Source organism: Myxocyprinus asiaticus, chromosome 21, assembly GCF_019703515.2.
Source record: "Myxocyprinus asiaticus isolate MX2 ecotype Aquarium Trade chromosome 21, UBuf_Myxa_2, whole genome shotgun sequence".
Classification (NCBI taxonomy): Eukaryota; Metazoa; Chordata; class Actinopteri; order Cypriniformes; family Catostomidae; genus Myxocyprinus; species Myxocyprinus asiaticus.
In genome coordinates, this window is record NC_059364.1 from 41,074,083 (window position 1) to 41,089,461 (window position 15,379).

Genomic DNA, 15,379 nt, shown 5'->3' on the forward strand with positions numbered 1-15,379 from the left:
ACATTTCCATTTTCAGCTTATTATATCCAAACAATCAAATATTGTGTACATAAATAGCCTATCATTACCACAGATAATAGAGAAAGACCTTAACTTACAGTGCATTAATGATTAGAACAGCATCCATTCATTGGACATTTTAATGATGTCAGCATTTTTCCCATGTCCATTTAACTGGAAATACAGCCAAATTCAATTTAGTTTGGAACGGTGTTGCTTAGTCTTATACTACCATAAGTTATTGTGGAAAGTTGTGTTGCCATTTGCCTGTTTCTTCTCTTCCTTTTTTTTTTTTTTTTTTTTTGGCAATTAAAAAGGCTTTTGCGACAATATTTCTTATTGATAATTTGTCTTCCAATATGACAACATTGCATACAGTGACAAACTACAAATATGTTTGACAGATATACTTTCAAACATGCCATTCATTCATTATTTTTTTATTTACTAAAATGGATCAACTAGCACCAGTTCAAGGATTAAAAAGTGAATCTCACAAAACCTGCCAGGAACATGTGCAGGGCATATTTGACCCCAAAATCAACAGAAAGAAAAATATAATCAATTATATACTGTATATATATATATATATATATATATATATATATATATATATATATATATATATATATATATATATATATATATATATATATATATTTCTTTTTTTTTCTTCTTTTTTTTTTAAAGAAAATTAAACCTTTTTAAGGACCATTAAAATTGAATGCATTGTGACAATAATATAAAAGGTGCATTCAGTAAATTTAGTCTTTGTGTCATCTTGGACTGAAAGGGCGGTCAATCTATTTTTTTTGGACAATGGTACGAACCAGGATATGATGTCACACAGGAGGGCTTCTGGTGTAAGTAACAAATAATAAATAACAAATACAATTGTATTAAAATTGTTAAAATACACTGCCTACTCACTCTCGCATCTTTAAAATGTGGATCCTTTGAATTGAGCCAAGAGGTCAGCGTGTGACGTTTCGATCTCCTATTGGTCACGTGTCCACTTGTCGTATGAATTCACGGTTTAGAGTTCACCAAGCTTGAACTTTGGTACGCAGCATAGTATGAAATTTCTTCAGGTGAGCTTGTGTTTCCGGGCTGCTGCACTCGGATGCCTTTGAATGGGAGTGAATGGAGTGCAAAGTGTAGTGTGTAGTGTAGTGTTTCTTTACACTGACACCTAGCGGCTTGGATGCAGCATAATTTAAAATCAATATTTTTCAGTTTCAGATGTCACTGTAGAAATTTAATATTCACAGTCAGCCATGATTACTTTAATCAATGAGTGAAAGTGTCAAATAACAGGACGGTTACTGAGATTAAGCGAGTAGTGTTCGGCTGGTCATGTGATTTTAACATGGCCGCCCCCATGTGCGGATCCTCTCCATGTAGAATAAAACAGCTTTTATAAGGTTACTGATATGACCAGAGTCTTCATTTTAATGTTCATGATTTCCTGCATATATTGCAAACTTACAATTCATGTCTTTAGGAGTTAAACTTTTTTAATGAGGAAAAAATTACTGAGTGCACATTTAAGCAATTAAACAATTAAGCACCCATCCCCTCATTCTTTTTTAAATAATTAAAAAAGCAAAATCTCATTCTCATTATTGTAAGTTATATTTACATAAATAATTTAAACATCATACTAGTATTTGCTGTACTGCCTTTAATTTATGTGGATATAAATTCAAAATCAAATTACTATTTTTATTAATTTATCAATTATATTATTCTTTTTTACAGTAGGAAAAGGTACTGTATTAGCCTACAGTAATGAGTATCTGTAGAAAAGAACTCAACTGAGGTTTAGTGAGATTCACCCTAATACTGCCCCCCTGTGTGGAGTCCTTTAAAACATGTATAGTGTTGGTAGGTGTTGAAGATGGTGTGTTTTAGTGGTTTACAGGAAGGTCTTCACAGCTCATCCTTCTCTTCTCCTTCACAATAGCATGCTGCCCTCTGGCTGTTCATGAAGGGCCTGCAGCCCAAAGTCCACACGGTGTTATACATGGTATCAGCAAACGTTTCACATGCTGAGGGATAGAAAGAGAGGATGTGAGGGAAGGCATTTGGTCCTGTTTGCAAATGTGTCATTACATATGACAATTATATTGCCTTTATAGTACAGCTACATGTTTTTATTTTATCTTAGCCACAAGAGATAACAGCTTTATTCTAAAATCTAGTGTGCTCCCTTATTGACTTTTAAAGGGATAGTTCACCCAAAAAATGAAAATTCTCTCATCATTTACTCACCATCATGCCATCCCAGATGTGTATGACTTCCTTTCGTCTGTTGAACACAAAGATTTTTTGAAGAATATTTCAGCTCTGTAGGTCCTTACAGTGTAAGAGAATGGTGGCCAGAACTCTTATGCTGCCTTTATGTGAGATTTGGAGCTTCAAAGTAATCTATATGATTCCAGGGTTTTAATATACACTACCAGTCAAAATTTTTGAAACACTTGACCGAAATGTTTCTCATGATCTTAAAAATCTTTTGATCTGAAGGCGTATGCTTAAATGTTTGAAATTAGTTTTGTAGACAAAAATATAATTGTGCCACCATATTAATTTATTTCATTATAAAACGAAAATGTAATAATAATTTTAAAAGAATTGAAGTGAAATTGATGACTTGGACCGAATAATAAAGAAAAGCAGCCAATAAGTGCCCAACATAGAGCATCCCAGGGTGATACCTCAAGAAGTTGGTTGAGAAAATGTCAAGAGTACATTTCTGCAAATTCTAGGCAAAGGGTGACTACTTTGAAGATGTTAAAATATAACACAGTTTTGATTTATTTTGGATTTTGTTTAGTCACAACATAATTCCCATAGTTCCATTTATGTTATTCCATAGTTTTGATGACTTTACTATTATTCTAAAATGTGAAAACAAATTATAATAAAGAATGAGTAAGTGTTTCAAAACTTTTGACAGGTAGTGAATGTCTTTAAAGTATTTAAAGGATTTAAATATTGATCTGTTTTTCACCCAAAGTGATTGCATTGCTTCAGAAGACATATATAAAACCACATGTGTCACATGGATTACTTTTATGGTGCCTTTATGTGATTTTTGGAGCTTCAAAGTTCTGGCCACCATTCACTTGCATTATAAGGACCTACAGAACTGATATATTCTTCTAAAAATCTTTGTTTGTGTTCTGCAGAAGAAAGAAAGTTATACACATCTGGGAAGGCATGAGGGTGAGTAAATGATGAGAGAATTTTAATTTTTGGGTGAACTATCCATTTAAGATGTCATTCATACAGGACACATTCATGGGTTCAAAAACAGATTAATGAAGGTCTCAAGATGAAGTACTTTCATAGTACATTTTACAAACTACTTTTAACGTGACAGTATCTAAAAATAACATGGCAACAGACACTGAAAAAATAGCGGGCGAACAACAACAACAAAATAGTGCAGATGGAATACAAGAATGTGTTCTGTGTGAATTGCCCTTAAGGCAGCATCCTAACTGAGATGGAGCCTCATAAGTGACTGATTTTGAACATTTTACAAAGGCAGAAACTCGTACAAATAGTGCTCATCATGCAATACTCACTGGAAACTTGACTTGACAGGTGACTTCAACAGAGTTTGGTGTTAGCATGTTGTAATTTTTTACCTTTAACCTTAGTCTTAGTTTCGGGAGTGCACCTAAGATGCCTTAAAATGCTGCGTACATACCCAGATAGCACACGTACTTCTCCGAGATGTCTGTTTAAGTGTGTTTCATCTGGAAAGCATTGCATTTTAATTAACATCTGCTAAACATCTTAAAAATGCATATTTTTAAATATTCTAAATCATAAACATCTCAAAGATATCTGCTGAATGTTTTATTGACATCTGAAAGGAAATGTCTAGATGTACTGCAGATGAGCAAACAACCTGGAACACACCAGATGTAAACACACACATCAAATAGATGTCTGGGTGATATACATGTGCTATCAGGGTAGGCAGCACACTAGGAACAGAGTCAATGTGTGAGTTGCATGTGGGTATCAGAGCATTTCGCACCTTCAACCTTTGACATAAAACCCAGACTCTTCTTGAGGTCGGTACAGATGCTGTGGAGGCACCAGCGGAACTTGGTGTCACAGCGGTACTTGTTTGAGCCACAGGTGTCATAGCAAACGTCAAGCTGGTTACAGCATTTGGTCATGGCGGGGACACCCATATCAAACTGTGGAGGAACAGTATATTACACAACATGAGCATTACAAGTCTTTTACTCTCTAATAAACTGTCTGAGTTATAGCATGGTGTACACTGTATTATAAATATCATGAGGCTTAAATGGTGAGGTTAATACTGTAATCCCAGTTCTGTCCTATACAAAAAAAAAGTACTATAGTAGTACCATGGTACAGTGATGGTAAGTAACAGATGGTGAATGATTACAATAATCGTGCACAAAGGCATTTACATGGTACTCCAAGGTACTTCAAAGAATATTGTGTCTCTTCAACTTCGAGCACTTTTAGCGCAGTTGACTTCTAAAAAAATAAAGTGTCTTTAAAGGTGCACTCAGTAGATTTTTCCTCATTAAAAAAGTTTAACTCCTAAAGACGTGAATTTAAATTTTGCAATATATGTAGGAAATTATGACTACTCACATTAAAATGAAGACTCCAGTCATATCAGTAACCTTATAAAAGCTGTTTTATTCTACATGGAGAGGGTCCGCACATGGGGGCTGCCATGTTAGAATCACATGACCAGCCGAATACTACTCGCTTAATCTCAGTAACCGTCCTGTTATTTGACACTTTCACTCATTGATTAAAGTAATCATGACTGACTGTGAATATTAAATTTCTACAATGTCATCTGAAACTGAAAACTATTGATTTTAAATGATGCTGCATCCAAGCCTCTAGGTGTCAGTGTAAGTTCAAGATGACACAAAGACAAAAGTTACGGAGTACAAAATTAGAGATCTTTCGTGGTGCATGGAAAAATAAGCTGCAAGGTCAGCATATTTTAGCAAACTCATAGAAAATAACCACAATAATCCTAGGTGTTCATTCAGTACTGTGGATAAATTGGTTAGGAATAAAGCTTCAACTGAACCAGATATTCCATCGTAGCCCAATAGTAATGACTTCATGAATTTATTTACTGATAAAATTGAAATCATCAAAAACAAAATTGGAATTATGCAACTGTCTGCAATAGATCCTCAGAAAACAGTGTCTCCCATATTATTCCCCATGAGAGACTTCAATCCTTTGCTGTCATAGGACATGAAGAGCTAAAAAAAACTTATCACAGTCAACAACCAAGCTATTAAAAGAGGTGTTTCCTGTAATATCAGAACCTCTTCTTAATTATATTAAGTCCTCATTATCCTTAAGGCATGTCCCAGTTAAATTTAAGATAGTAAACTACAATTAAACTACTTATCAAGAACCTGTATGAAAGTGGAGTACTGAGATCTTTTGATAATTTTGTTCAACATTTTAAGATTCCTAGATCCCAGTTCTTTAGGTATTCACAGCTGCACCACTTGCTCTGTACTATTTTTGGGAGTAGTGTACACCCCCCTAAAGCGGCAGATACTCTGGAAATGGTGATTACTGCTTTTGGGAAAGGTCATGAAGCATCAGTGTATTACTCCTTGATGATTCAGAGTCTGGGGAATGGAGCTTTAAATTCTATCAAGAGATTATGGGAGAAGTATTTAAATCTGGTTTTGGAGGAGGGAGTGTGGGCCAGGATCCTAAAAAGCAACTAGTCTGCATTTAGAGATGCAAAGGTCCGTCTGATGCAATTTAATATTTTGCATCGGTTCTATTGGACCCCCTCTAGATTGTATAGGTTGGGTCTTAAAGACACACCCACTTGCTGGCGATGCCAATCAGAAGACAGGGACACAATACATGTATTTTGGTGATGTGTAAAGATCCAAGAATTTTGGTTGAGGGATCTTTATGAGTAAGGTGTTGAACACTGAACTTTCATTTAGCCCCAGACTGTGTATCCTGGGTGATGGGATGACTCTGGACATTGGGGACAGTTATTTAAAAAGTTGGGTCCTAGCTGGAGTCATGATTGGTAAAAAAATCATCCTTAGGGGATGGAAGTCGGCTGGGGCACGGGAATCAAATTAAAAGGGAATGGTGCAGGGAGATGGGTGAGGTGGCGGCGTTTGAGGAGATGTTTTTTAGAAAGCTGGGGAAATGGGATTTGTTCCTCAGGAAGTGTGTGTGTGTGTGTGTGTGTGTGTGTGTGTGTTTGGGGGTTATTTAGCTTTTTTGGATGGTTCTCAGGGAATGGCTGTGGAGAGGGATTTGTAGTTTAGTTGGGTATGTGTTTTATTGATTTTGTTTGAATGTATATCTGAATGAATGTATTTATTTATTTATTTTATTTTGATGATCTAATTGTTGGTGACCACAGTACTGCATGTTTGGGGTAGGGGGTGTTGATAATGTGAATAATTGATTCCATTTTTTATGTTGTGTTTGTATGTTTTATTTTTGGAATCAATAAATTTGTTAATAAAAAAATAAATTTAAAAAAAAAACGCTTATCAAGAAACCACAGCTTGATCCTGGAGATTTGGCTAATTATAGACCAATCTCAAATCTACCATTTATGTCAAAAATACTAGAAAAGGTAGTGTTCTCCCAACTATGTTCAATTTTACAAAATAATTTTATATATGAAGAATTTCAGTCAGGATTTAGGCCCCATCCCAGTACAGAGACAGCACTTATCAGAGTTATAATTTACTTGCTCTTATCATTTGATCACGGCTGCATTTCTCTTCTAGTGCTTTTAGATTTTAGTGCTGCCTTCGACACCATAGATCACAACATTCTCTTGAATAGTCTGGAGAATTATGTTGGCATTAGTGGATAGGCATTAGCTTGGTTTAGGTCCTATTTATCAGACTGCTACCACTTTGTATTTGTGAACAAGGAATTGTCAAATCAAACTAAAGTTAAGTATGGAGTGCCACATGGATCAGTTTTAGGTCCTCTCTTTTCTTCTTATACATGCTCCCCCTGGGAGACATTATCAGGAATCATGGAATTAGTTTTCACTGCCGACGATACTCAACTTTAGATTTCCTCGAAACCCTAGGAAATTTCACAATTCTCCAACTTAGCAGAGTGTATCAATGAAATCAATGATTGGATGGTTAATAATTTCCTTCTACTCAGTTCCGACAAAACAGAGGTACTAATTACTGGACCAAAAACCTCCAAAAATAAGATGCTAAAGTATCATTTGACTCTCAATGGATGTACTGTCACGTCGTCTTCTACAGCGAAGAACTTAGGTGATATATTTGATAACCCCAAGGTTATTTTTCTCAGTGAACCTTCATCTTATGGAGTTTGGTGTTCCTTGCCACCTTAAGCTTGCTCACTGGGTGACTAAATATAAATCTCTCTCTTTTTTTTTTAATTCTTTTTTTTAAGATGCAATTTACAATCATGTTTTTTACTAAACTGCACTATTATGATTCGAAGACATTACTATATTACAGTCTTTTCTGTTAAAGTATAATTTTCTGTAAAGCTGCTTTGAAATTATGTGTGTTGTGAAAAGCACTATACAAATAAAATGACTTGACTTGAGTGCACCTTTAAAACATTTTTTTACAGTCTCATAAATAAAATAAAAAAGTAAACTAACAATGTCTAACAGTGTATGTACTTGCATCACAGGAGATTTATGTCATTTTTGTAATTTCTTCTGAAAGTCATGAACATTTCCATCACAGTGTCATTTCAAGCATATCTCAAATTCTGTATTGTGTTTAATAGAATTCTGTGGTGAAAATGATGATGGAAATTATTATTATTATTATTATTATTATTGAATAAACCTTTTTGTCTCTAAGGCTAATATCATCGCAACATTTAAAAAAAAAATTTTTTTTTTTTGTATCCTTAATACACACAATTATTATTATTATTTTGCATAATTTGGCAAAATTACAGCTTGATTGGAAATGACCCCCAATAAAAATGTTGTGCTCAAGTAATATTTATCTTGCTTTTCTTTGTTTGCTTCAAACATCACTTGTCTCATATTTCATCTCAAGCATGCTCTTCACTGACACTTTTCTTGACTTGTTTAAAAAGTACACTTACTTTTGAAAAACCTTGGTAATTGTTTGGTGTGGTGGAAATTATGCCACAACTGTGGGACAGTCGTAATTGTTGAAAATGTATAGAAATAATTTTTACACAATAAAATTTGAAATAGTTTATTTGTATTTTACTCTGTTTAGATTATCATAGTTTTAAACATCCAATAATTCATATTTTTATACTGGATTTTTATAGTTTAATATTAAAGTCTGGTTCTGAGACAAGGTATAAAAAGTAAAATCTGTACATAAAAGCCATTTTAAAAGTACCAAAAATAATGGCTAATGTTTCCCACTCTGTTTTAATGTGACATTCATGTACCAAAAAGTATCATTGAATTTTGTATTTATTAAAAAATAAATAAATAAATAAATGACTACATGAAATTGTCCAAAGTTGAAGAAACACCCTACTATGCCATTACTGTAGTACCATGTCCAAAACACTATGGTTATACCACAGTACTTTCTTGTTGATGCCAAACAGAGAAATGTCATTTGTATTATATAATGATTATATATAAAAGAGGTTGTTACAAAATAATAATAATAATAATAATAATAATAATAATAATAATAATAATATATATATATATATATATATATATATATATATATATATATATATATATATATATGTGTGTATGTGTGTGTGTGTGTGTGTGTGTATATATATATATATATATATATATATATATAGATAGATAGATAGATACAGATATAGATATATATTGATTATATAATATCATTATTATTTTGTAACATCCTCTTTTTGTCATTATAAACACATACAGACACACACACGCACAAAACAACACAGAGAACTTGTTAGTCACAAGAAAGGAAACCAACCATTTAACTTCTGACGTGCACTACCAGTGAATTTCTTTCTCATCATCTTAAAAACATTTTAATTTAAAGGCTTATGTTTGAATTCTGTAGATTCATGCTGTTGTTTCATTTTTTTGTTTTTTGTTTTATATGTATGAGTGAGGCCGGATGCAACTCATGAAGTTGTACAGATCTAGACAAAGGCTGATGACTTTGAAGAAGCTCAAATATTTGATATTTTTAATATTTTGTGGTCACTGCATTATTTCCAAACAACCACTTGTTTTATTTACCATTTATGATGACTTTACTATTATTCTAAAATGTGGGAAATAGCTATAATAAAGAATTAAAAGGTGTGTCCAAACATTTGACTGGTAGTGTACATGCAGAATGGTACATTTTTTGACATGACAAAGCTTTTGAAGCACCCCATTTTTAACAACAATTCACCAAAAAAAAAAAAAAAAAAGGAATTATTGCTGCAACACAATTCATAAAAGCAGCTTGTAAAGTAAAAGAATATCTCTACAAGCCCAAGACATTTCTATAATTTCTTCCATGTTTCCCTGTACGATTTACATACTGTAATAGCCATAGGACAAGAGACTCATCCTGAAATCTATCTAGTTTACAGTTTGACTACCTGCAGGAAACAATTCAGTTCTTCTCTTTGTCTTTGTAGACTTGGTGATGCCAGCTAAATTTGGAAATTGCATTGGAATAATACATTTCTCTCTTTTGGAGAGTATCAGTTATTTACAGGATTCAATAATAGTGGCTAGAGTGTGACTGTAATTTGTTCAAGGTGAAAGATGAGACAATTACTTTTGTAACCCATACTGAAAGAAGGCTCGGATAAACAGCCTTTATTAAGTGCTTTCTGAATGGACATTTTAAAGTTGGAAGTTGGAATTTATTTGGGAGCCTGAAATTGCACAGAGACTGTCTTTGAGTCTTTGTGTGGAACTTAATTGGCTCATTTGCCTTCCTCTGTCTATCCTGAACCATTCCCTTTAGCTCCTTGGCTGGCTGCCTGCCATCTGACTTTCTCAGTGGCCAAATCAACTTAGACCAAGCACACATTCCAAGACAGAGGGTTATTCTCCTGTGCCCATTTAAAGACTCACAGTTTCTTGTTCTTGTTGATGTGCACTGTACAAAACTGCAGACTAGGAGCATCAATTAAAAGACCATTTTCCTCCCCGACTGTAGCTAAAATCCCAAAATTTGGTTCTCACACAAACGTGTGCACATAACAATGCAAGTCTTGACTGTTGACATGTCAAATAACAACATGGAGCTCATTGCTGCTCTATCACTAGTTGGCACAGTGTGCCACCTGACAACTGGTCAATTACATTTCAAACCAGCTTGAAATTTGTTGTAGTGTTAGTATGTAGTGCACACAAGCATCAGTAAGGGCACACGCTGCACTTCCAGAAAAAAACCCATTTTCTACTCACGCCATTGGTCGGGCCAATGCTTTTGTGTCAGGCCTGACGATCTGCTCAAACAAACAGGCTGAGTTCGGAACCATACTACTTTTACTATTTGTGCCATTAGGGTTTCAACTAAGTGTTTTTTGCTGAGCTGTGTATCCTCTTCAAAGCCGAATTTGAATCCGGCCTTATGTAATTTAAGCTCATATTTAAGAAGTACATGTAATTCGCAACTGTCCCAATCTGATCGTAATATTTGGTCACCCTAAATCTCAATAAGGGACTTTCTATGGAAGGCTTTGGAAGGGTCATGCACATGCTGAAAAGTCAGCAATGCAAGTAAGATATCTATCTACCAACTACAGCAGGAAGACTTTGGTTTTTTCACAAAGGATGTAGCTTCTCTAAAGGCCAAAGCCATTGGATAAGCATACATGTATGTACTGTCTGTAAATGTAAATGACAGATTTCTTTCTAAGAAATACTTGTGACAACAATAACAACAAAACGAGAGATGCTCCAATTTGTTGGATCTCCTGTGATAAAAGAAATTGCCAGTATCTCCACCTAAGGTTTTTCTTTGCATTGACCTCTTCAAAGATCATATAAAGGATGTAGAATAGTAATTGTTCTTTTTCCTTAGCAAAAAACGAGCAGGGCCATCTTTGAGTTATCAGGTATCAGGTGCATAAGGCACAGCAAAACAAGAAAGACAATTGGCCAGCACACTCTAGACCGAGGAAATTCCCACAGGATCATACTGTACATATCAGTGGATCTTATTAAAACTTCAAGGAGGAACTGGTGATTGGTTTGTGTTAGTAGAGATAAAGAGACACATACACTGTCCGGTACCTGGAAGCCAAGCAGCGTAGTGCTACAACCATCAGGTTCAGGCATCTGATAGCCAGGGCGAGGCTGAGGAGCTTTACCTGAAAAACAAACATAATTCATAAATAATTATAAAGTTATTTATTTACAGAATACTCTTTATACAAGTAGTTGTTTAAAGAGCTTTATGTACTTGTTGGGTTACAATAAGAATGTAAAAATGGATTAGAAAGGTAAATTAAAAGAGTCATAAACTAAACTAAAAGTGTGATTAAAAAATGCGTTTTCAAAGTTTCTGTGTAAACAAGTTTAGAAGCATAACACTCCTCTGCTCTATTTCTGTATTTCACATGTGGCATTTGCCAGCATTTGAAGGTCTCTTGTCACATATAGAAACAGTAAGTTACAGAACACAACCTTGGTAACCTTATTTATATGAGGGACAAAACAATAAGCAGAATCTAAAGTAATACCCAGTTTTGTACAGCAGATTTAACATTTGAAGCAAAAGAAGCCCATTTATCCTATTATATTTCCCCTCTGAATTTTTTCACCCACTATCAAAATGTTCCCAGTGTTCTCACACCTTTTAAACAATGAATTTTTATGATCTTTCCAGTAGTTTGAGATTACTGGGTCACACTTTTTAAAAACATGTTACTCTTATTATTTATATAAATAAAAAAAGAAATATGAAATATATAAGAAAATTAACAAAAATTGTGATGATGATTTGATTTCGATAACACCTTATGTTAAACAGCTACAGTTGTATTATAAGGTTAGATACTACAGATATGTTATTGTGTTACCAATAGCTGTTTGGCAGTTTGTCAAGTCCAAAATATCTGCCAAATGTTCAGTCAGTCAGCCTTTTGAATTTACGTGACGTTTGTATTATGAAATTATTATAGCAAAACCATACATACGCCAATATAGACCTTTCACAGACCTACTCTACAGTTCCTGTGGATAAATGCAGAACAAATGAAATACCTTAACCAAACAAGAGCCTTCTCAGGCTCCAACATTTAAGTTTAGCATTCAATCAGTACCTAAAGCATACAGTTATAGTTGTAGAGTATTAATAATAATAATAATAATAATTGCAATAATAATAATAATACATTGTAAGTAGTATTGTTATTAATACAATTAATACTATTATTATTGGATTAAATATCATATTTTATTTATAAAGAACCCTTTTAAAACTCAAGGTCTCTTTACAAATGAATAGTAATAATACATTTAAATCATACATAACAAAAATAAATAAATAAATACATGTAAATATAGATTTTTTAAAACTAGGGCAATGTGTGAGTTGGTCAATCTATAATCAAAACATTGAGATTTAAATAAATAAATAGAACAATATTAAATGCCTATGAAATTTTCTGATTCCTCTGTGTGATCTGTAGGGTGGTGTGATCATCTGGCCCCATGCCAAACCATGCCTTTGTCAACAACAGCAGTCAGAGGTCAGTTTGGTGAGGTAAGGTCATGTTTCAAATAAGCAGCTGACTCAGAACCCTGCACTGTTATAGATTTATTTTAGATTTAACTGGTTCTTTTCATTGGAAATTATTACATTAAAGGTGCACTCAGTAACTTTTGTCTTTGTGTCATCTTGGACTTACACTGACACCTAGTGGCTTGGATGCAGCATCATTTAAAATCAATATTTTTCAGTTTCAGATGTCATTGTAGAAATGTAGTATTCACAGTCAGTCATGATTACTTTAATCAATAAGTGAAAGTGTCAAATAACAGGACAGTTACTGAGATTAAGTGAGTAGTATTCGGCTGGTCATGTGATTCTAACATGGCAGCCCCCATGTGCGGACCCTCTCCATGTAGAATAAAACAGCTTTTATTTAGGTTACTGTTATGACTGGAGTATTTCCTACATATATAGCAAAATTACATTAGAAGTCTTTAGAAGTTAAACTTTTTTAATGAGGAAAAAATTACTGCAAAATTAGTGCACATTTAAACTTAGAATAAATATTGTGTTGCACTAGTAGGGTGTCAGTATTCAACCTTTAACTTAGTTTTGTAAGCACTACTAAATTTAATGGTAACACTATAACATATTCATATTGTAAAGCACTTTTTCCTAAAAGTAATAGTTGCCCCCAGAATTTTTTTTTTTTTTCTCATCCTAATGTCATTCCAAACCTTTTTTCTTCTTCTGTGGAACACAAAAGGAGAAATGTGAAGAATGCACAAGCTGTTTTGACATTAAAATTCCCATTAAACGACAGCTCATAACGACCAAGGCTGTCAAGCTTCAAAGTTCTGCTTGATGAGACTTCAGAGTTCCTGTGCAGGGTAAGATTTTCAATGAATAATTATTTACATTTCTGTCAGTTCCTCTAACAAAGCTAATGTACGGTATGGCTTTAGAAAACTTGAAATATAATATGTACTGTTTTTATGGTACTTTTATGTTGTTTTTTTGGAGCTTGACAGTCATGGTCACTATGGAAAAGAGGAGCATGTACATTCTGCTGGAATTCCTTTTAATGTTCCATCAAGAAGAGATTATTACAGAATTTTCATTTTGAGTGACTTTCATTTTTAACTGATTGGTTTTATGGCTGTAATCTTTGCCAAAAGAGTTTAATGTCACATAATCTGAGAAAAATCACCCAATGCACACTGAGAAAAGCATAAAATACAAACACCAAAATGCTATTTCACTTACCATATCTACAGCGGTATTGACACACACCATCCTTGCCTCCCATCAGTTCTAGTATGGAGTCAAAATAGCCATTCATTGACTGAAAGCCCCCCCTGATAGAGGTGAAGCCCCAGTCAGAATCATCTTCTGATTCTTGAGTCTCTGCAGGTTTTTCCTCCACATGGGCATCTGCCAAGAGAATGTCTTCGGCCTGGAAGTCTCCAGCAGCTGGGTTATTAACTGGGGCCTCATCAGCCTCAGCTCTGGGCAAAACAGACCCATCAGCTGCAGTCCCTTCAACAGAGGCCTGGATGAGCGTGGCAGCCAAGCCCGTGGAGATGTACAGCAGGAGCAGCACCAACAGACGGAAAAACATGTTGTGGCACCAGGTCCTCAAGGGTCCAAGGAGAACAGTAAACGGATAGAGGACGAAGAGCTTAGAGAAAGAGTGAGCAGCATAAAGAGACACTGTTGATAGTGCCTCGTGGAAGGGACTTTGACCTGTGATTAGATCAAGCAGACAGCAAGACATTGATTGGTGCTAAGGTTAAAGGTAAGGTCCAATCTCCTGCTGAGGCTTGTTCTCTTAGTGAATCAGAGCCACAATCCCCCTTTATAATCCAGTCTTTGCTTTCATTATCTACAGTTCACACTTCGCCAGGAAGATGGTCTCACAATTTGTAATCTTCTTAGACTGAATAAACAGTTTTTGCTTTGACACACTGTTGATAAAGCTGAACAAATATTTTTTCTAGTTATTCATAAAATGTATAAAAACAAGGTTGTAGCTGAAATGAATATGGTCATGTAAAATTAGAATGGGTCATCATGATAATGATTGCATGAAGTAAAACTAGATAGCTATGATAAGATTAATACTGCATTGGAGCACACTTTTGTTGAGAAACAGTATTGGGGAAGCTACATTATAAGAGTTAAACTTGAAGGATATGAATCTTGAGTAGTTTGAATATTCAGAATTTTAAATGAGATTTTAAAGTTTGAAGGGTACAGTATGTAATCCTTATGTATTTTGAATAATTGGGCTTTTTGAAGAGAGATTTGAAGGTTAAAAGCATCTGTGTGGTTGCTAGGCAGTTGCCAAAATGTTCTTTGTGGTTGCTAGGGCATTGATATGTGTTTGCTTAGGTGTGAGTCTAAAAATAATGCAATTCATAATATAGCCTTTAGAACTGAGCTGAGTTTCGTGGACATACAGTAACTTAAAAACTAAAATTTTCAAAGGAAGTCTATCGGATTTTTCGGATATTTGATCGTCAGCTACGAGAAAACTGTTGCGATCAGTTAGAAAAGGTGTAAAGTAGCACACTCAGTCATAACAGACTCAAAATGCTAACCTCAATTTGTACATTTTGTACATGGATTTGTCAAGCCAACATACAATAAGTAATGGCAAAATGTTACTTGTTTAT

The 15,379-nt window shown here is 34.4% G+C and overlaps 1 protein-coding gene across 2 annotated transcripts; it reads right to left on the minus strand.

Moving 5' to 3' along the window:
- Nucleotides 1-432: 432 nt before the first annotated feature.
- On the minus strand, nucleotides 433-14,397 carry pla2g12b (phospholipase A2, group XIIB). Of its 2 annotated transcripts, none has more exons than XM_051648974.1 (4): nucleotides 13,968-14,397; nucleotides 11,267-11,355; nucleotides 4,058-4,223; nucleotides 433-2,051 (listed from the first exon to the last, which is right to left on the minus strand). In XM_051648974.1, the coding sequence occupies exons 1-4, from the start codon at nucleotides 14,320-14,322 to the stop codon at nucleotides 1,933-1,935; spliced, it is 729 nt and encodes a 242-aa protein (XP_051504934.1). In that variant the 5' UTR covers nucleotides 14,323-14,397; the 3' UTR covers nucleotides 433-1,932. The 2 variants fall into 2 exon arrangements, with proteins under 2 accessions (XP_051504934.1, XP_051504935.1); XM_051648975.1 differs by having other exon boundaries at nucleotides 11,279-11,355; nucleotides 13,968-14,396.
- Between the last annotated feature and the right edge of the window lie 982 nt (nucleotides 14,398-15,379).